At 39.9% G+C, this 21,399-nt stretch overlaps 4 protein-coding genes across 5 annotated transcripts in view; 3 read left to right on the forward strand and 1 right to left on the reverse strand.

The window, feature by feature from the left end:
• The first annotated feature begins 139 nt into the window (after positions 1-139).
• LOC112153034 (heterogeneous nuclear ribonucleoprotein A/B) lies at positions 140-5,271 on the forward strand. Its single transcript, XM_024282904.1, has 9 exons — positions 140-294; positions 750-983; positions 2,254-2,422; positions 2,498-2,656; positions 2,731-2,862; positions 2,941-3,031; positions 3,173-3,328; positions 3,439-3,524; positions 3,983-5,271. Exons 2-8 carry the CDS (start codon positions 772-774, stop codon positions 3,507-3,509), a joined length of 990 nt encoding a protein of 329 aa, XP_024138672.1. The 5' UTR covers positions 140-294; positions 750-771; the 3' UTR covers positions 3,510-3,524; positions 3,983-5,271.
• On the reverse strand, positions 4,146-8,792 carry phykpl (5-phosphohydroxy-L-lysine phospho-lyase). The gene is made up of 13 exons (XM_024282902.2): positions 8,588-8,792; positions 8,367-8,485; positions 8,008-8,167; positions 7,860-7,934; positions 7,701-7,788; positions 7,506-7,622; positions 7,332-7,414; positions 7,035-7,260; positions 6,712-6,866; positions 5,598-5,687; positions 5,394-5,527; positions 5,273-5,317; positions 4,146-5,025 (listed from the first exon to the last, which is right to left on the reverse strand). The coding sequence occupies exons 1-12, from the start codon at positions 8,644-8,646 to the stop codon at positions 5,274-5,276; spliced, it is 1,350 nt and encodes a 449-aa protein (XP_024138670.1). The 5' UTR covers positions 8,647-8,792; the 3' UTR covers positions 4,146-5,025; position 5,273.
• Positions 8,793-9,089: 297 nt separating this feature from the next.
• On the forward strand, positions 9,090-14,109 carry LOC112153033 (protein FAM53C). The gene is made up of 5 exons (XM_024282903.2): positions 9,090-9,226; positions 10,840-11,073; positions 11,165-11,225; positions 11,587-12,359; positions 12,868-14,109. The coding sequence occupies exons 2-5, from the start codon at positions 10,990-10,992 to the stop codon at positions 13,114-13,116; spliced, it is 1,167 nt and encodes a 388-aa protein (XP_024138671.1). The 5' UTR covers positions 9,090-9,226; positions 10,840-10,989; the 3' UTR covers positions 13,117-14,109.
• Positions 14,110-15,307: 1,198 nt separating this feature from the next.
• ctbp1 (C-terminal binding protein 1) overlaps positions 15,308-21,399 on the forward strand; it is a gene marked incomplete in the record, with an annotated part of 13,284 nt that continues 7,192 nt past the window's right edge. The window contains 3 exon segments of one of the 2 annotated variants that reach the window (XM_024282846.2): positions 15,308-15,477; positions 16,870-16,918; positions 18,227-18,371. In XM_024282846.2, coding sequence (XP_024138614.1) covers positions 18,311-18,371 — 61 coding nt within the window. 2 annotated transcript variants of the gene reach the window in all.

The following is a 21,399-nucleotide window of genomic DNA, read 5'->3' on the forward strand; positions in this document are numbered from 1 at the left end:
TTTTTAATCGTTCACGTCACTATGGAAGTGTCTTTTGACTGATATCAGTGAACGCCGCAGTTTTTTTCCCCGTTTTTTTTTCTTCCCCTTGCCCGGTGGGCGGGTATAAGTGGTGTTAAACGGAGGCAGTCTCTTACGTGATAGGCTAATATGTGATTGACAGCAAATATTGCCCAATGGGAAAGCTTCCTCGCAAAAATGTCGCTTTTTTTCGCCGGTTCCAGAAAACCAACCACGAGTTTCTAGTCGTGTGGGAGAATCCATTTTGAAGAGAGCTCTCCGGCTGCGAGGCTTGTAAGTAGACTATTATAATTCTGTATTTCAGCATAACTCGACGCTATCTCAATTTGGCATGCATTATTATTTTGTGTTTTAAACTAGTGTCATTTTGTCTATCATAAAAGAACAATAATATATGATTATAATAATTTTTAGGACTGCGTGGCCTCTGACTTACGTAACTGCGAATTTCATTTGCAAAGTCCGGGTTTATCGATGTGTTACAGATGGCTGCAACGTTCCTAATCTCTTCGCCTGGTAGAAAGACTCTTTTGATAAGCAATTGTCGCAGTGTTATTACATAAAAGCGTTTTTTGATGTTTTAATCCCGGTTTAAACGGGAATGTATGAAATGCCATTCTGCCGGTCAAAATGGTGGGAAATGCGTGAATTCGTGTCGGGTAATGGCGAACAGAATGACAGACGCCGACACAAGAAAAAACACTCATGTTTGCATCTTCCCCCCTTAGGTTTAGGTGTCACAGTTTAAAAATGTCTGAAGCAGAGCAGCAGTACATGGAGACGTCGGAAAACGGTCACGAGCTCGACGATGATTTTAACGGAGCCGGCCTCGGCGGCGAGGGGGAAGACGGCGGCGCCGAGAACGAGTGCGACCAGGCCGGGGACGGCGGGGATGCGAGCTCGCAGAACGGCGGCACGGAAGGAGGCCAGATCGACGCCAGCAAAGGCGAAGAAGATGCGGGGTGAGTGTGAAATGTGCAGAAGACAAAAGTTCTCACAGCAGACGTCGCTTGACAAGCTAGGTGGCTGGCGGCACCTCTTTGTTCCGCCGGCCTTTTGTTGGCGCCATGTATAGATCTGAGTGGGGGATGGGCGCTTCACTTTTAATGAAATACGACGAATATTAGCTTAAAATGTGCATTTTTGTCTTTTGCACATACTATAAATGTGTTGAATGGACCTCTATAGAGGTATGGCAGCTATACCTCCTACCCCCACGTGACTGGGTCAAGAGGCCTCTGGAACAGCATGTACATTGCTGGTGTTAATGCTGAACAGGTGCTTTTGTTCACTTTCGAAGGTTCTGACACCAATAAGGTTTTGACACCTAATAGTATATGTTTTTGTAAGGATTTTTATTAATTTGCAATGTTTTAGATTATATTGTCAGTTTCAAGGTCAGAGTGGATTTATTTATATGAAGCATGCCTCTAACAGTGGTGGTAATGTGTGATGAGGTGGCATAATCAAAGATGTCATACCTGGAAGTCCCACTCGGATCATCTTTGGACCTATTTTCAAAGTGGTCTTTTAATCATGCCAAAACTATCAGGGACATAGTTTCTGCAGAGTGTAACACCTCCTCGAGTTGTGATTGTTGTTGCAGAGAAAGCCCACCCCTACTTCCCATCATCCATCTGTTTACACGCTGCCCCACTTACAACCTCTCACACTGCTAACTTAACATTAGCAGTGCAACAAACATGGCAAGCAATATTGGAGGTATCGAGCTATTTCTGCTGTATGTCGGCTTCGATGAGGAAAATGAAGACGTACATGGATCTATTTTCTGTATCAGAATGGAGCAAAACATGCAGCTTGTGTCCTGCCGATTGCTTTTTCCAACCGCATTCTTGGGTCTGTCCCTAATTCACAACAATTTGAATAAACAAATACTCAGAAATTCAATTTTAAGTTAATTTAAATGTATGTATATATATATGTCACATAAAAACATGTTAAAAACACCTTTTTTATCGTAGTGGGACTTAAAACCCTTGACCACTCCATAGCTAGGAAGCTGCATACAAACTGAATTGCAACTCCTTTCAGCATATTTCCCTCTTTGTAAATCTGTACTCTATTTGTCGTAGAGTTGCCAGGTTTTATTTTAACTTTAAAAAATATGGTCATGGAATAAATGAAGGCATTGGTGCAATATCAGGGAAGGTATACCTATTTAGTTTTTAGCTAACTGCCTGCTTCTTCTTCTTCTTTTTTTTTTTTTTTTAGAAAAATGTTTGTTGGAGGCCTCAGCTGGGACACCAGCAAGAAAGACCTGAAGGATTACTTCTCCAAATTCGGCGAGGTGACGGATTGTACCATCAAGATGGATCAGCAGACGGGCCGGTCACGAGGGTTCGGCTTTATTCTCTTTAAAGATGCCGCGAGTGTAGACAAGGTGAGTGACGGGAAATTGTACTAGTCCAAATTAAGCCCAGTAGACAATATCTAACTCATTCTGGTTTATTCATAGGTTCTTGAACAAAAGGAACACAGGTTAGATGGTCGGCAGATTGACCCCAAGAGGGCGATGGCGATGAAGAAGGAGATAGTCAAAAAGATCTTTGTGGGAGGCCTTAAACCTGACTTGTCAAAGGAGGAAATTGAGGAGTATTTTGGAGCCTTTGGAGAGGTACAACTTTTTTTTTTCCTGGTTTGTAAAATATATTTGTGCAAAAAATAGTAACTGTGGTTCCTCTTTTCTAGATCGAGACTATTGAGCTACCGCAGGATCCAAAGACCGAGAAGAGGAGGGGATTTGTATTCATTACATACAAAGATGAGCCTTCAGTCAAAAAAGTTTTGGAGAAGAAATACCACACTGTCGGTGGAAGCAAGGTAAACGCACCAGTTCTGGACAGTAAAAATGCTGAATTATGAATTCTTCTTAACATATTCTCATTTGTGGTGCTGCAGTGTGAAATAAAAATCGCTCAACCCAAAGAGGTCTACATGCAGCAGCAGTATGGCGCGCGTGGATACGGTGGACGTGGAAGGGGGCGTGGAGGTGAGCACTGTCTTTTCTCTTTTTGGTTTGTTTATCAGTTGTGCTTTTATAACACTCGAATATTTCCTAATCGATCTGTAATGGTTAACCAAAGCTGCTGTAACTGCCAAGAGTTGTGACACATGCTTGATTTGCTTCTAGGCCAGGGCCAGAACTGGAATCAAGGCTACAACAACTACTGGAACCAAGGATATAACAACCATGGCTATGGTTATGGACAGCAGGGCTATGGATATGGCGGCTATGGCAACTATGACTACTCTGGTTATTACGGCTATGGGGGTGGCTACGATTACAGTAAGCGATAAGTCCCCCCCGGGAGAGAAACAGAATGAGAGGAACTTTATTTTTTTTGGTCCTCCTTGTTATAAAGAAGAACTCAGTCCCTTTTTTCTCTTGTCCTCCAGACCAGGGCAATACAAGCTATGGGAAAACTCCAAGACGTGGAGGCCACCAGAGTAGCTACAAGCCATACTGATCACTCATAGTGCAGGTATGCATCCTTGCATCATCCGTGGTAGTATGAGAACGTAGCTTTAACCATTAGTGCCTTTTGACCCCAGAGATCTCCATCTCCTCCAAATCCATCCAAGCATTGTGGGGTTCAGGGTAGGCCGCGGTGTGGGCGGGTGGGTGGGTGGGTGTTAGCCTGTGGTCGTAACTGGCGGATGTCACTCAGTCATCTCACGCCACACTCCTGCAAAGACTCGCAACATCGATGAGGATTGAGTTTGCGGTCGCTGAGAACAGGAACAGGAGGCCGTTGAGCTTGTCGCCGAGGGTGCTAGGTGTCATGGTTAGCTGTCGTGTTCCTGCCCCCTCCCCCTTCAAAGTTTGTCTGTTCATTCACTGACCCGTCAAACTCATTCATGCACTTGTCTGTCTTTATGTAACTGCATGCAAGGTTGCATTTATTCTCAGTAACGCAAAGCACCGTGTTTTTCTCCTAAGGTCTAAAGTAAATAAAAAGAGATCCATGGTCTGACCACAGCGAACATGGGCTCTGGCTTTTCCTTTGGAGTTGGCAGAAATTTGGACTCCATTTGTACAGATCAAGCGAGGAAACTGGGGAAGCAATTGTCACTTTTTTTCCCACTTTTTATTTTTGGTTTTCGTGTCCATTTACATTTCCAGCGATGGAAGTGTTATTTTTTTACTGTACTTTTTGGTACCTTTTTTGAATAATGTAATGTATGGTTGTATTTTTACATGTCAACTGGATTTACACATGTGGAGGAACAAGAGCTTTCAAAGCTCTCAAATAAAATTGTTTAGTTGTTTTTTTTTGTTTTATTTCCTGTTTTTGTGTTTGTAAAAAAGAAAAAAGTGTTCTTCCTCTTGTATTGAAAGAATTCTGCACGATTTAAGTAGAAGAAGGGATTTAACATGAGCAGAAGTGGGTGTGTCACTTTGTTGCCAATATCATACAGATGGAGTCATTCCCCCATTTTCTATTTTTTGTCTTGGTTTTTAAAGTTTTTCTTTCTTGAACATGTTTGCAGTTTTAACTGACTTCACTTGTGTTATTGAACTGAATGCAAGCCTGTTCATGTAAGAGGGCATTCCCTCTCTCACTGGAGTTTCATTCCTCAAGTGTCCTGGATAAAAGTGGTAGAAATAAACTTTTGGTTCAAATTACAAAAAACATCTTTTTTGTTATTATTTGTAAAGTTAATGGTAAATGTACCTCTAAATGGCTTGCTAATTTTGTAAACCTTTTCCCCATGGAGGCCTCTTTGGAAAGCATTGGCAGAGGGCCTCAGTATCTGCAGAGTAACTGGAAATATGTTGATTTCCATTTATTATACCAACACTTCTGCTATAGATAATGGTAAGTGATTTTCTTTGGCATTCTGGGTAATGGAGTTTAATGAAATAACTGATAACTTTGATGCATTTTTTGGCGCTTTCATGATTTAAATGTTTATTTATTGGGAGTCCTCAGAGCTGATATGCCTTGTTCCATGGTGATGCTGTGAATTGGTGCTGAAGACCTGTGAAAGAACATTTGAGTTCAGTTCCAAAGGAGGGTTCTTTGCAGAACATTTTGATTCCACTCAGTGTGCTCTGGATGTAAACTTTGCTATTGTATATGTGGTTTTTAACGTTCAACGGAAGAAGGGAACGACTGCTCCGCAAGATGTCAAGCTGCAAGAACGGGTAACATCTCTACCTCTGAACTATGAATGTGACCACCTGAAAATGTGATGCAATTAAAAGTTTTATACAGGTTGAACTAACCTTAGCTGTCTTCATTCTCCAGCTTCAGGTGGCTGGCTTTGTTGTCTGTGAACACAATCCAAAACACTGCCCCAATATGCGTTCATTTATTTGCTGTAAAGTTGGTTAAAGTGTAACTCACCTGAAAGGATGCGATCCATGCATGTCACCACCAGGTCTGCATCCTCAACACTGAAGCACATTGGAGGTTTAAACTTCAAAACATTGTCCCAGGGGCCATCGGTGCTCATGCAGATCCTGTCCTCCTCCTTCAACCTATTATGGACAAATGTATCATGGAGTAGTTCTAAAGCCACAACCAAAACCCAATGACTCGCACCATCACCTTTTAACCACTAACGCAGCTAGGTTGGTGGCAGGGGTCCTCTTCTGTCTGTCTGTAACCAACTCCACTCCTGCAAACAGTCCCGCAACTCTAGAGGGGACAAACAGTTCAGTGAGTGTCATGCATATAGACTTTAATTTATAAACAATTTCGTACATGTCTAGCCTGCACTGTGACATTTGTTCAGTTAAAACTGTTTAATTTATCTCACACTTGGTGTAAGGATATGGAAAAAGAATATATACACCAAAGACCCATTTAAATGAACAGGAGGCCGTTTTTTAACATGTTTTTTATGTATTTTTCTCATGATGGATAACATTAGTATGTTATTCAAATTGTGAGTAAAGGAGTAGACAAAACATTGGTAAAGGCTAATACGGCAAGCCACAAGCTCCTTGCAGTACTACATCCTGATGCATCTACTTGTAGACAAACAGATCCACGTACATTTTTGTTTTCCTCATCCGAGCTGACGTGGCTCAAAACTGTTTAGCTTAACAGCTCCACTGTTGCTTGCTATTTTAGTTGCTCCCGTAATGTTAGGTTGGGGGTGTGAGGGGCCATAAGTAAGAAGGAGAGAGTGTAAACAGAGGCATGATGGGAAAGTGGGCTGGCTTACTCCGCAGCGACAGTCCAATTCACAATTCAGAGGCGAATTAATAATAACTACTGGCGCTCTGCAGAAACTGTCCTAGAAAATGACAGTTTTTTTTTTTGCTGTTGCTAAAACAGCATAATCATAGTTAAAAGACCATTGTGAACGCTTTTAAAATAGACCAAAACTTGATTGGAGTGGGACTTAAATACATAAAACGAAACATAACATGTATGAAGTTCAGATGTTGTGAAATTTTTCTGTTAAGGATTTTTATTTTTAACTTATCAGGTAGATCAAGTCATAAATTGCACAGATTTCAAGGTTTCTGGTCAAGAAATAAAAATACGATCAAAATAAAAAAGCATTGATCATTTCCAACGCTACACGGTCAGCTAAATCTGTAAAGTTCCATCAGTTGCCACATTACCACTGAGAAAACAACAAGAAACTCCCAACTGGTAGCCTCTTTTTTATTATTATTATTTTAATTGAGGTATGTTTGGTTTCTCTTACCTCACATCTCCTATAACTTCATGTCTGGCCTGCAGTTTCTTGAGCAACACCTGTAGATGTTCCCCCACCCTTAAGGCATTTCCTCTGAGGTCCTCCTCCTCAATCACATCAAGAACCGCCAGGCCAATCGCACACGACACCGGATTTCCCCCGAACTGCATCAAGTTTTGCAATACAAATTCTTTTAAGTGTTGTTTACAAAGAAAAACCAATAAGAAGAATTTCATTTAAGTATTAAAATGATAGATTTAAATAAGAACATCTACTAAAAAACAAAAATGAGTTTTTGGTTTTGATAAAAGTTAAGATGAATGTAATTTTACCGTATTAAAGTACTCCACTCCATTCGCCGTGAAGGCCTCAGCTATCTCGGCTGTTGTTGCCACACACGCCACGGGGTGACCATTGCCCATGGGTTTCCCCATGGTGACTATGTCTGGACAGAAGTTCTCCCCCTGCAGCTGGAACCCCCAAAAATGACTCCCCACACGCCCGAATCCTGTCTGCACCTCGTCTGCCACGAACACTCCTCCAGCCGAACGCACGTACCTGCAAAAGAGGATTTGCACCAATTTCACGTTTAAATAATCATAATAAAAGACACCTGAGTCACTACTCACTCTGCGACTTTATTGGAGTATCCCTGGGGAAGGAGGATCTGCCCTCCAACACTTGGCAGTGATTCAGCAAAGAACGCAGAGATCTGTGCAAGAGATTCAAGTTAGCTCAATTATATAGTTCTAGTTACAGTTAATGAGTGATGTGGTGAATCTTAATGAAAATGCTTGGAGAACCTTGCGACCTTTCCTGTGGATCTCCTCTATCAGGTCTTTTACTGTATCTGCATAAGCCTGGCCTGGGTTGGGGTGATCCTCTCTGTAGATCCCTCTGTAGATGTCTGGTAAAGGCGCCTGGAAAAGACGAAGCGCGTCCTCTCACATAAGCAGACAACAACATCTTCATTAGAATTTGCGCACAAATCTACACACCACGTGAACCCAGTCTTTCTGTCCCGCTAGTTTCCGGAACTTGTAAGGACTGATGTCGATGAGAGACATTAGATGTCCGTGGTAAGCGCTGGTTCAGGGGGAGACTTCATTAATGTCGTTAGTTGGTAAATGCACATTTTGTGAAGTTATGGAGCTTACTGGTCAAGAACTACGACGTCTTGGTTTTGGGTGTACTGTTGGGCCAAGCGCAAGGCAAGGTCGTTGGCCTCTGAACTTGGGGAAAAACATCAACAGTCACTATAGTTTTCAAGGGATTACAAATTGTAAATATGTCAGCCTTTCTTACCCAGAGTTTACAAAATAGAAGACGCACAGTTTTTCAGGCAAAGTGGCAGCGAGACGAGCAGCGTAAAGGACTATATTATCATTCAGGAATCGAGAATTTATGTTCAGAAGGTCCATTTGTGCTGCTGCCGCCTTTGTTACGGTCGGATGACAATGACCTACTGTTGGGGGAAAACATGGGGTCAATTCAATACCTGTTTACAATCTTTGGCCACTAGGAGGCAGAATTGTTTCGTTTTGGTCCCAATACATTATACGGTGTTGGATTTTTGCAATCGTTTCCTTATAGCGAGACTGAACGTGCCTCTCTGTAAATTCCAAATGTGTGCAATAAAGTTTTTTGGGGAAAAAAAAACTTACCGTGTTGGACATTACTGATGCAGTCCAAATATCGCTTCCCGTTTTCATCAAACAAGTACTGTCCTCTTGCTCTCACTATTTTCACAGGGTCTTCTTTGTAAAACAGTCGACATGACTGCCTGTGATAAAAAAATAATACATATTTATACTTGTAAGCAACATTTCATGTACGTTGTGTTCATAGCATAGCAGGAAGAGTACCAGAATTTCACTTCACGTACCCAATTAGCCTTAGTCTCATTGCCAGCGTTTCTTCTTTAGTAAACTTTTCTTCCGCCATTGCATACAAAGCGCAAAATGACGAGTAATAAGAGTTGTTGATTGTAGTAGGTTTTAAATGTTTACCCAACTCTTCTGGTTACCAAAATGCTACTGAGCATGCGCGAGAAGTAGGGCTCCTCTGATTTTCTTCTTCCCACCGTTTTCCTGCTAAATAAAATTCCAACGCTATTTTTTCTCTTAAAAATAAAACAGCAAAACAAATAGTTTCAGTGTCTAACTTTGTTACTATATAGAAAAATAATAAAATGTTGTGTTTTCCTTTATTTTTTAAAAACCATGCTGTAGCTTTATTTCGATCAGACTATTCTAAAAAAAAAAAAAAAATAAAGGTGATCATAATGAGAATCTCTTTTAGGTCATTATTCGTTTACACTCACTTTTGGTGAGTTCAAAATGCACGTGTTTACATATTATTTTTAATAATTCTCCGTCGTTTCCTTATTTTTTTAGTTTTCAACCTCTTACGTTCTTCTGTAATGGTATCGTCCAGGGGCTATAAATGTTCCGCAAAGCCTCTGGTCTGGTTACCCGGTGCATTCAGTGTGCAGCTTCGGTTGCTAAGGAACCATAGAAAGCAGGTAATTCATCAGGTCAGCTGTAGCATGCTAGCTCTGTGAAGTAAAGCGGCCAAGCTAGCTGCCTTTCTTGAGTTAACGTAATTTTGCTAACTATTTTTTTTATTTTTTAAAAGAAATTGTTTTAGCGACCAACCATAACAACTAAATCTACCCGTTTGCATTTTATGGAAATAAAATGTGCTTCTACTATATTTAGTTAACGGTTATTATCTTTAGCTAACTAACATAACCGGCTAGCGCCTTGATATTTCACGAGTTACTGACCTAACTTGTCGTTTTCCTTGTCGTTTTCAAGTGAAAATGCATGTATGATGTCGCTAGAATCGTGACACAAGTATAACTTCTTTATTACACTCTTTTGCATGTGATGTTCGTGACACATTTTTGGTGAACGAGCACGTGCTGTTTCATACATTTCTCAAAAAATGTGCAGATTGCGCAGTAATAATAACTCACCCTTTGCTTTGGGTGTAAATTAAGACATTCAGTCAGCTCGTACCTATGCTATTAACTACTAAGTGGATCTAACTACACATCCTGCTTGTCGCTCTGAGAGCACATTATTTGTTTATCGTTTGTATAAAATGTGTTAGATTTTCAATTAATATTTGTATATTTTTACAGGTTTTTGCTTGCAATTTCCTTTTTTCTCTATTTGCTACAGGAGCTTTGTTACAGGAGTTTATTAGTAGCATGACTAGTATGATGTGAACCTCAGCTAGCATTGTAGCTCCATGTTTGTCACTAGAAGACAGGCCCCAGAGGCCAGATTTTAACCCTGAACACCTTATGGTCTCCTGGATTTAAACTCATCAAACTACATTTAACTGTATCATATTTAAACGTTAACACTGGTTGCAGCATTAAGTGCACTTTAGCCTTTGCACTTTTTAGCACTACCACAGACAGAGATCCAGATAAAGCAGGTGATTTGAGTGTTCTTGTTTTAGTTTCAATTTGAGGTGTTTATGTTTGTGCTGATTAAAGATTTACATGGATTTCTTCTTGTAGAAAGTGCGGGTTAATAACCTGAGATGGTGGTTTATTCTGTAACTTTTCAAAGGTTACAAAAGGGTCTAGAAAATAAAACCGTAAAACGTCCTAAATGGACTCTCTCGTGGTCCGATCCTTTCCAGCAACATGACACCAGTGTGACTTTCCCAGATAAATGTGTTCTTTAGAAGGTGCCATGGTACGCTTTCAAGCCCTGTCCCATTCAGCTCCCATACACTTCCCCCATCCTTTTTTATCTGTCCCTCCCCCTTCCATTTTTCAGCACTAGATACAACTCTTTTTCTCTGAGTTTATTGTACTCAGCTCATTTAATTTCTTGTGTATTACTCAGATGTTTTGAGGCAGGACCTATTATTTCTCTTTTGTACTAAATGCTACCTAATATGGCTTTGCTTTTCAAACAGTGCCTCTCTATATGAATGGGCAGAACATTTATTGTGACTTGGTTCTCAAATGTGTGATCAGTTTTCATGAGGGGATTATATATCTGGCTGGCATTTTTTTTCTTCTTCTTTTAGACATTTATGTGGACTTTGGTTCATGTTCAACTTTTTTCTTGTTAATCACTGACAGCTTCATCCTTACCCATCTTTCTTAAGGTTGACGCGAGCGGCGATGATGCTGTAGAGACCGTGCTGGTCAGTCTGGCTGGTTGAGGTGCGGAGGGGACGCCGCTACCACGCCAGGATTTCTGACGACTCCTCACCACCCTCTTCGGGAACCTCCATGCATCTCCTTGGACAGTCATAATGGTTACACTTATTACAGAGCAGCTCCGGAAGCAGAGCCTGGAGGAACCTTATCACAAGGCTTTCTCCTTCAACTCTACTGTGGTGAGTTAGATTTGAAAGTAAGCAATGTCCTTTAAACTAATGGGATTTTATGGATTTAGTTTTTGAGAACTCGCTCTCACATCTGTTGTAGTCATTACCTGCAGTGGGCTCCAGTCCTACCATCTCATGGAGGGAGTCTAGCACAATTCAAGGTGAGTTCAAACTTTATTTATAACAACTCTTCTTATACAGAACACCCCAAAGTACTTTACATAAGTGAATAATTAGAAATAGTTGTAAAAATACGGTAACTAAAAAACAGCAAATATACACATTTTACTAAAACAAGCACTCCATAAAATCAAATTAAAAGATGAGGAAGTAAATAAAGTGTCCCTTGATGTGAGTGTGAATGGGTGTGCTTGTGTGCCCTGTGACAGATTTACGATCTGTCCAGTGTACTCCGCCAAACTCCGGCATACTCGTGACCCCAAAAGAGATGTAGCGGGTTAAGTTAATGGATGGACGTATTTTCTGAATTTGGCTCATCTACTTCATCTGCTTCCTCCACAGCACACGCTTCATCGGATTTCTGCGGATTCGACTCCACTCAGTCTCCTTCTCACTCTCAAACCCCGCAGCAAAGACCGGTGGCCGCTTTGGCCGAAGAGACGGTTCAAAGTTCACCCCCGCCACCTCCAAAACGCCACTGCCGCTCCCTCTCAGTCCCAGAGGACCTGTCCCGCTGCCGCTCGACCTGGCATCCCAGCGCATCCAAAGTGTGGACTCCAGTCAAACATGGCTGTCACAGTGGAGGAGCAGCCAGTTTGAGCTCTGCAGCTAGCTCAGTGCCGCTCTGTGGTCCCAGCTCTTCCTTCACTTCTTCTATACACTCATCATCCAGTCCTACCTTCTTTAGTTTAGCACTGTCATCTGACTCCCTCCTGTCATGGAGCTTCCCCTGGGAGCCCTCAGACGCACTGAACGCTGCTGCCTCCTTCGCTTTGCCTTCGTCTTGCTCCTCTTCGCCGGCCCCACTTGTATCTCACTCAGTGCTGCAGCGCCGTTTCTCCCTGTCCCCCGTGCACATTCAGAACGCCTCTGTAGCATCCTCGCACCCTCAACCTTCACCTTCCAGCTTCTCTGCCGTCGAGCAGCCAGGCATGTCCGCATCTCCCACCTCAGCCTGCAGTACGCCGTCCTCCTCCAGGCGTGGCCTGCCCCCTGCACTTCCTCGATGCCACTCCCAGCCGTGTGACATGCGCAGGCCTCGCTTGAAGAGGCGACGTGACCCAGATGTTTTACCCTGCCCTAGACCTGGCCTGGACTTCAGCAAGATGACACAGGTGAGTTAATAAAGTTAAATACAAGATATTTGTTATTCTAATTATACTCATTAATAGGTGACAGATGTCATTTTGTTTTTGTTTTAGACCTCTCACCCTTTGATTATGTTAGTAATGATTCATTCAGCTGCATTCTGGCTCTAGTCATAGTTTTTAGGGATTACTTTTGATTCATAAAACCAAATAATTTTACAACCATGGAAAATGACTTTAGGCGGTGTCCTAAAATGGGATCGACAATTTTTAGATCTTTCTCCTAAAGCTGACCCACTTACTTTTCTGTTAATCGTACACCCCCACAAGAACACACAAAGCCAATCACATATTGTTAGTTTAAATTTTAGATTTGACCAGAATCGTTTCTAATGTTTGTGCGTCCTCCTGCCTACAGTTTCCAAGAATGTTTTATTAATGTTGACTTACTTTTATTCCTCTTTCACAATCATTTTCCTATTAAATTTGAATTGTGACGTTTTCTGTCAAGGTGATTTTGTTGTTTCGTCTGTAGATCAGTAGTCGTGAAAGCCTGCAGTGTGGACCGGGCAGCGGCGTGTTTCCGGTGTCTTCTCCGGCAGAGCACCACCTGTCCTTTTCCCCCGCCGAATTCCTTGGACGAGTCAGCATTGGGCCATTGAGTGAAAGTGAAGAAGAAGAGGAGGAGGAAGGAAGAAAACAGAATATAATGGATGTGGGAACAAAGGTTTTCTTTGAAAGAGACTGCACAGAATTAGACTTGAATCTCATAGAAGAAAACTGAAGACTCTTTGGTGCTACTAATGCATTGATAACCATTAAAAGCACACCCGTAGGCTTTCTCCTGCTGCCTGACAGAACCCTTTGGGTATAAGCTGCATCCATAAGGCACATGTCCGGTCTTTAGAATTGAGACCCTCTTTTCAAACTGCATTGCAAGACTTAAGCAAAGTCACTATTTAGCATTTAAAAATGTCAGTGCCTGCCTGATAAACACTCCAAAAGGACTTGGAAAAGAGTACATTTGCAACTCTCCAAGTCCAGATTTATTCCTTTATTCCAACACAGGTCTGAATTAGCTGTTATGATTTGAGAGCCTCTCAACAGTCTTACATTTATTTATACTTGAAAAACACTTTAATCCAATAGATTTTGGGTCAAACTGGAATTCTTCTTTTTTTTGCTGATTCCATAGCTAATCTTTAAATTGACCCTTTGTGAGCTGTTTCAAACGTTTCAGTTCTTGTTACTCTACAAATTAGCCTCCAAATAAAACTGTTCTGTATTTTTGGAAAAGATACATTCCAGGATAATTCGCCGTCTTATAATTTCCTCACACATTTATTCCACAACTCGCACCTGTGGAATAAGTCTACACTGTTAAAAATAATGTTTCATTGTCATTTTCAGAGTTCTCTGTTCATCTGTTTCTGCATTTGGTTGATAATTGCACCTAAAGTGAAGTTGGTGATAAGCTAACCATGCCTTAAGCTGAAAAAAACACACGTTTTTGGGGCTCTGGTGTTCTTTTCGCAAAACCAGGCACTTTTTGGCAGATTCACATATCTTTGAATGTTTGGCACATAAACAGTCCGCTGGATAACTTTAATCAGTGGACTCAACAGGGCAGAACACCACATGGTGTGAGTATGAGTGGTGAAGGCTGGTGGAACAGATGGTGGCCTTTTCAACAATTTCTTTTTTTTCTGATGGGAATGTTCCCCCTGCACAATTTATGTATGAATAACATTTAATAGAGAATTATTTTTTCCCAAAATGTGTCTTGTCCTTTTTTTGGTGGTGGCTGGAGGAAGAGAGATGAGGGATTATTCTGCACCCTAGTGGTAGTTTTTCAAACATGTTGGAAATCTGCTTCAAAGCCGGTTCCTTTGAAAAAACTGATGCAAAAGCTACAAAGCTCAGGACATGACATTAAAAAAAGTTTTCTGAAGTTAATCCTTTGTGGCCACAAACTAGTATTTTATGCCACAAGAACCAGTATCATTTGGGGGGCAAAAAAGAATGGCAGTATCATTAGTTAATAATTTTAGTTTGTGGCCACAAAATGCTAATTGATGCAATAAACTTAGCAATTTATACCGAGGAAATACTAATTTGTGCCGACAAAATACTAATTTGTGCATACAAAATACTAATTTGTGCCAACAAAATACTAATTTGTGCATGCAAAATACTAATTTGTGCATGCAAAATACTAATTTGTGCACACAAAATACTAATTTGTGCATACAAAATACTAATCTGTTCAAACAAAATTGTAATTTGTGCATACAAAATACTAAGTTGTGCATACAAAATACTAATTTGTGCAGACAAAATACTATATTGTGCCTAGAAAATACAAATTTGTGTCCACAAAATACTTGTTCGTGTGCACAGAATCCCCTTTGAACACACATAAATGCCATTTATTTGGAAAAAATGCACAATAGTGCACACAAAATTCTTATTTTTGTGCATTAAATTCTAACTTGTGTTCACAAAACACTCTTGTGTGCATGAAATTCTAATTCCTGTGCTCAAAATAATAATTTGTGTTCACAAAACACTAACTTGTGTGCACAATATGTTAATTTGTACCCTCACTATAAAAATTGGTGCCTACAAAATACTAATTAGTGAGCATAAAATGCTAATTTGTATCCACAACATACTAATTTGTGCCTACAAAATTCTATCTTGTGCACACAAAATGCATGTTTGTGGTCACAAATGAGGAATTTGGGGGAATAATTAGGTTTTTTATGTCATGTTATGTCAAATAATATAGAAAGAGATTTTGTTTAAATGATTTTTTTTAGCATTTATATATAATAAAAAGTACATTTTTGTTATATAACCACTGCAGAAGGAATGTACACGTTCACACTAAATCTACTTTTATTCTGGGTGACCTTTTGGATCGAGTGAAGCAGGACAAGTTTGTTGCTCTTGCATTTCTTCGTGGCTCCACCGCGGAAGGTGAGGGCGCTCCTTCCGGCGCACGAGCGCTTTTTCACAGACGAGCTGACCCCCCCATCAACAAGCTACTTCCTCTTTTGTCTAATTTCATGGCGATCGGGAGAGAGGGAACACCGCCGACGCACGCACACCGCCTGAACACTCCTGAAAGAGTTTACTCGGGGTAAAGAAATCTACTTTTGCGAGATCACCCGAATAGTCGCCAAAGTTAAACTTAGTTCTGTTGACCACGTGGGAGGTGGATATGTTATGGATATAAAAATAATGTATATATTCCCGCTTATATGAGCGATATTTTACATTGTAGTGCCGCTGGCTGATAACAAATCGGACGAAATGGGCTCCCCCTCCGCCTGCATCTCCTCCACAATCAGCGGCGTGCTACTTAACGGCGCTGGCTCGCTAACGTTAGCAATGCCGCCAAGGTCTCGCATTTGTGGTCATAAAAAACTAGTTTGGTCCAGAGATTGAACAGTTAGGCTGCAGCAGCGTCACTCAACGTGCAGTTTTTAAGAGAATACTCCGGAAATAAGCAGTTTACGTCCAAATGTTAGCTAGTGCTGCACAAATGTTTGTTTGGGTTAGCAGGTAGCTGGCTGCTGTGCTGCTAGGTTAGTTCACTCCAGAAGTTAATATTTTGTACTTTGGGTGTGAATATGTTCCGAGAAGAAAATATTCTCACGTAGAAACTAATAGTTTTAAAGTTTGTGTGAAGCTGTAGTTGTGTATTCACCATTCATTACTAATAGCCACATTAACTGGTTAGCTAGCAGCAGCTATCTATTTGGGTAACGGTAACTTGTTGACCTTATAACTCGTGGTTTTACTGACAAAAACTACACGTTCACTCAATATTTAAGTTGAAATGCAGTTTTTTTTTTTAGTTTAATATCTATATGTTTGGCTAAAACTGACTCAAAGTTTATCTGGTCAGCCAAAAATACATTCAAAACTAAGTAGCTAACAAAAAAAGTACCACAAATTCGATGTTAACTTGACCAATTCCTCTTTTTTAGACTCTAAACGTATTTAAGGTTATTTTTATGTTTCTCTGGCAAAGGTACTGCTTGTAATTTACCAGAAGCATACATAAATGCATAATTTTGTTTTATATATGAAAAAACACATTTGAATTACATTTAACTATCAGGAAATTATTCAAGTTATAAAAAAAATTAATGAAATGTCTATTATAAAGTACCAATCAATGCAAGAATGAAAGCTTTGATTTAATCAGACAGATCATCTTTATGCTATTAGTATTTTAAGGTAGCAGCAACTTTTTAATTTGATAGTAAATTGACTTTAGTTTATTCAGTCTATAAACGTATAGTGTTTGATTGGAAAGTTCTGCTTGTTTGGAACTTTATATTATAGAAAATTAACAAAGTGTATTTTTTAAGTGAATTTAAAAGTCTTGTTTTTATCCTCTTTAGCGTGATAGTTAGGCCTCTTTATATTTATTTTACATTTGTCTTTGTAGTAAAACATCTGCCTAAAGTGATACCAATAAAAGTGTATAATTATAATCTAAAATCTCTTTTTTTGTTTACAGTGTGAACTAGACTGTCAGCCTGACGAACACTCTGGACATTGTTTTCCAGGTGAGTTTTTGTTTCAAATGAATCATTTCATAAAGATAATGTCCTGAAATAATGCACTTCTTTAACTTACAATTATTTGGTCTTTGTGTAGCCTTTTGGCCAATTTAACTGGTTAGTTAGCCAAAATGTTTTAATGAAAACCCTGACCTCAAAATTATTAAAGAAGTCCACCTGTTTTTCAAAGAAACTCTGAGTAAAAAAATTCCCTAAAAATTCAATTTCCTGATGATTTCTATTGTCAGGTCAAACATCTCTGTGGTTTCTATAAAGGTGACTAATAAATCATATGCACTGGTACCTGTATAGTGCCTGTTCTTCAATTGGTTGAAAGTTCAGAACCTTTTTGATTATTCCACAAGCCAAAACATGCAGGAAAAGTAGTGATTCTTCCAGAAGCTTTCATTCACTGCTTGGCTGCTTTGTGTAATTGATGAACTCATGTCGGGCAAATATAAATCTCCATGGCAGCATGAGAGGTGCAGCAAGCAAACTGACTTTGAGCATTCTGCATCAGTGGACGATCCGGATCTCTTGTTTCAATGTAACTCATAACCACGACGAGTTAACATGTAATGGATGATGCCCTCTCGGTCTCAGGAGGGGCTGGGAGACATTCTGGTGGAAAACATTAAAACACAAAAGCACTTTTTGTTCCTTTTTAAAAGCGATCAAACTCCACATTTATGGATTTGCTTAAAAGTCGTGCTCTGGATTTTTGCTTTTTTTCTGCATTAGTGCTACTATTTTATCATGTTTTTAAATCTTGAATTTATAAGGAACTCTTACTTTTTATTAAGGAAAATAAAGCAAGGGTTGATTTTGTTGGATCAAACTGTTTTCCATGCATAAATCAGCAAAAATAAATCAATCTCTGGGTTAGTTAATTATTTAGAAATTTTACGACACTACTGAAAAAAAACATCAGAAATATGCCAAATTACTAATTTATACCAAGAAAAGACCTGTAATATGAAAAAGCTTAATGAGTTATTCTGAGGAAATTTATTTTGAAACATAACTCTGGAATCTCACTATTTCCCTAAACTTAAACATATTTTTGTCTTCTACAAGAAAAGCTATTTATAATCATAATTTAATAAGTATCAATTAATAATACAGAAGAAATCAAAGTAACTTACTTGTTATTGCTTATTTTTTTTAATTAAAAGTAAAGAAATTATAAGTATTATCATAAATATGCCAAGAAAATACAATCATTTTTGTCATTCTTCATAAATCCCTAATTGATTTGGCCTTCTTTTTGAGTAAGAACTTGAAGAAAAGTTGTTTTTTTTCTGTTCTGTGCAGCGGATACCGAGTGGACGTCATTAAAGGAGACTCTCAGGCACTTGGATTGGTTCCTCACCGTCCCAGGTTAAGACTACTTGGTCTATGGCTTTGATGGACAAACACAAACAGGTCAAGCGGCAGAGACTTGACCGTATTTGTGAGGGTAAGACAGCACACTCCAACAAACTCACCAGGTAGTTTTTTTTTTCTGCTTTTTTTAAAGCAGATATTAAATATCCGACCAATCGCATAGCGGCAAGTTTTCCGGCGTTATGCCTGATCAAAATCATTCGGGTGGTTCAGTGTAAGCCATTTTGAGTATTTCATGGTTTTTGAATTCAAGTGCTCACCATTGACTTTTGTTTTTGTTTACCACAAAACTATTACAAAAGAAAAAAAATACAATATGCAAACTTTTTATTCACCACATTAATAGTCATTGGTACACTGTTCCCCCCTTTATCAAATTAAAAAAAAGAAAAATTCAACAGATTGCAAACGCAAACAGATATTTATATCTAATATATCTTTAAAATGTAGAAAAAAATATTTTCATATTTTTGGAATATGTGTTTTTAAAGCATTTTTGATTTTCTGATTGAAGATCATTTCATAACCCGATCCCTTGTATTAACACACATCTTTGTTATGTAAAACCAATCACAGAGAACGATCGGACAGATTTGATAAAAATGACAAAATCAATCTTAAATGAACGTATTGTGGAAGTAACGTTGTACACATTCATATGTTAATCCCTAAAGCAGAAGGTTATTATGACACAGGATCTGGATCAAGAAAACATTAGGCTAAAATTATTATTATTACGGGGAAAAAGTTCAGATTTTTCTCCATGATTGTAATTAAAAAATGGAATATGGTTTTAAACCACTAAAGTGTTTCTCAGTCTGTGACTGAATGAAAAACAAATTTATATTTTTTTGCAATTTTTTTGAAAGGTATCTGAAGTAACATGTCAGAATTGTAGCAAACAAACACTTTATTTACAATATCAATAATCTAGAAGAACTTGTAGTTCATCCCATTTTATTGAAAGTTTCACAACAATCAACACGTTTAAACTTAAAAGTGAAAAATGTCAAAAAATAGAATATTTCTATGAATGTATTTATAATAATCTATTCATTCTTATTATCTTGTATATGCAGTGTATGTGTGAAATGTGCGTTTAGTGTAACCGTATCTTTTATTTGAAAGCCTGTCTTTGTCGTCGTAACAACCGTCTTTTCCCGTTTGCATTGGCATGAAGCTTTCCAAAGGTCAGCTGATGATGACCTGAGTTTGCAAATATTAATTTAATATAATATTTCAGTAAAATGTAGTTGGAACTGTTTTATTTGCACATACTTCTATATTTATATATGTGATTTTGATTATTTGTTGTTTTTATCCACTGTTAAGTTTCAACTGTGATTTTTGGATAAAACTTTTTTCCTTAAGTGGACTTTCCCACTCTAAAATATGGGGTTGCTGCAGGGTTTGTGTGTTTTTACCCTGCCAAAGGATCTGTAATTTGATGGGGTATCCTGAGATTTTATTGAGCTGCTGCAGACTGCCGGACGGACATAATGGTGCACTAAAATGGAGGGCCGGGGTCTGGGAGAGCGTCTGGAGATCAGTGACAGGGAGAGGGACGGGGTGAAGGGTTGTGGCCGGGCCGGGAGGGGAGCGGGGCCAGCTGTCTCTTTAAAAAACGACAACAGCCCAAAGCGCCCTCCTCCTCCGCCGCCGCTGCTGCTGCCGCCGCCGCCTCGGCTATGCTAATGAAGTTATTGCTGGTTGGCCGGCTCTCAATGGAGTCGACGGTGATTGGAGGCTGGCCGTGGGGGAGGGGCCGGGGCGTGGATGACAGCTGGGATCCAGTCAGCCGAGCGCAGGCTGCAAGAGAAAGGAGAGGAGGAAAAAAAAAAAAGAAGAGCGCTATAAGGAGAGGGAGAGAAAGGAAGACAGGCTGACAATGCAAGGTTTGGCTCGGCGCGGTTTCTGCTTCGGCGTGTGTTTGTGAGAGCGGCCGGCGGCGGGGAGCTGGGGTTAGGGCGTGGTGGAGTTGTGCGTCTGCAGTTTCTGTTTCAAGTTCAATGTGTGTTGGTCGGAGGCGTTGAGAAGGAACTGAACCTCCGTGTGTGTGTGTGTGTTTGCCTGCGACTGGGTGGAGTACTGCTGCTTGCTGCATTATCATCGCCTGCTGCCCCTCCCCCTCACCTCTTACTCCAGCTACAGCCGGGGGGAGTGGAGGAGGGAGGAAGGGGGAAGAAAGCCACTGGGAGGGAGAATGAATGAATCACTGAATGTAGTGTATTGTGTGTCTGGCTGCGCTTCGTCTTCATAGGCCTCGGAAAATGTCAATGTCCTTTGCTCACATTTCTCTGTGTAGGCGCCTCTGAAGATTTTCATTTATTTTTTTGCATGGGGGGGGTCTGGATCTCCCCTGGTTTTCTGCATGGCACGCGTCTCGTGTCTCTTACAGTAGCAGCTAACCGTTTTAGCCGAACATTTTGGTATTTGGTTAAGCAAGAATCAATAAAAATGTGATTCCTGGCAAATACAAATATATTTTCTTTTTTCTGTTAGTGTTTTATCAAATAAATTTAAATTATTTATCTTTAGCTAGCTTGCTAGCCCTTTTTTTCCCTTCGTAGTGGTGCCGCCACATTCTACCTTCTGTCCAAACACATCGTCCAGACGTGAAGCGTTCACCTGTCCTGTAACAACACATTCACCCAGACTTTTTATGACCTTTGGCCTCAGACACAATCGGATGCTAAAGCTAGCAAAAAATCTTCCTTAAAGACCCACTTCAATGACAAACAGATATTGGCGTTTTAAATGTTTTTGAGGACATAAAGTTGTATTTCTGAATGTTTTTTCTAAGCCGCTGTGAATTAGGAGCAGATGAAAAAATGCACTTGGAAAAAGATTTTGCTCCATTCTGATGCATCCACTTGTCGGCAAATAGATCCATGTACGTCTTTGCTTTCCTCGTCCGAGCGGGAATCTGGATCAATGCTTTACATTTTTGTTGCACCCGTAATGTTAGGTTGTGAGGGGCTGTAAGCTAGCAGGAGAGAATGTAAACAGATGGATGATCAGAAGAAGCTTATTTCAGAAACTATCCTCAAAAATTACACGTTTTTTTTGAGAAATCTGCATAATTATAATTAAAATACCCC

The sequence above is a fragment of the Oryzias melastigma genome, linkage group LG10 (assembly GCF_002922805.2).
Source record: "Oryzias melastigma strain HK-1 linkage group LG10, ASM292280v2, whole genome shotgun sequence".
Classification (NCBI taxonomy): domain Eukaryota; kingdom Metazoa; phylum Chordata; class Actinopteri; order Beloniformes; family Adrianichthyidae; genus Oryzias; species Oryzias melastigma.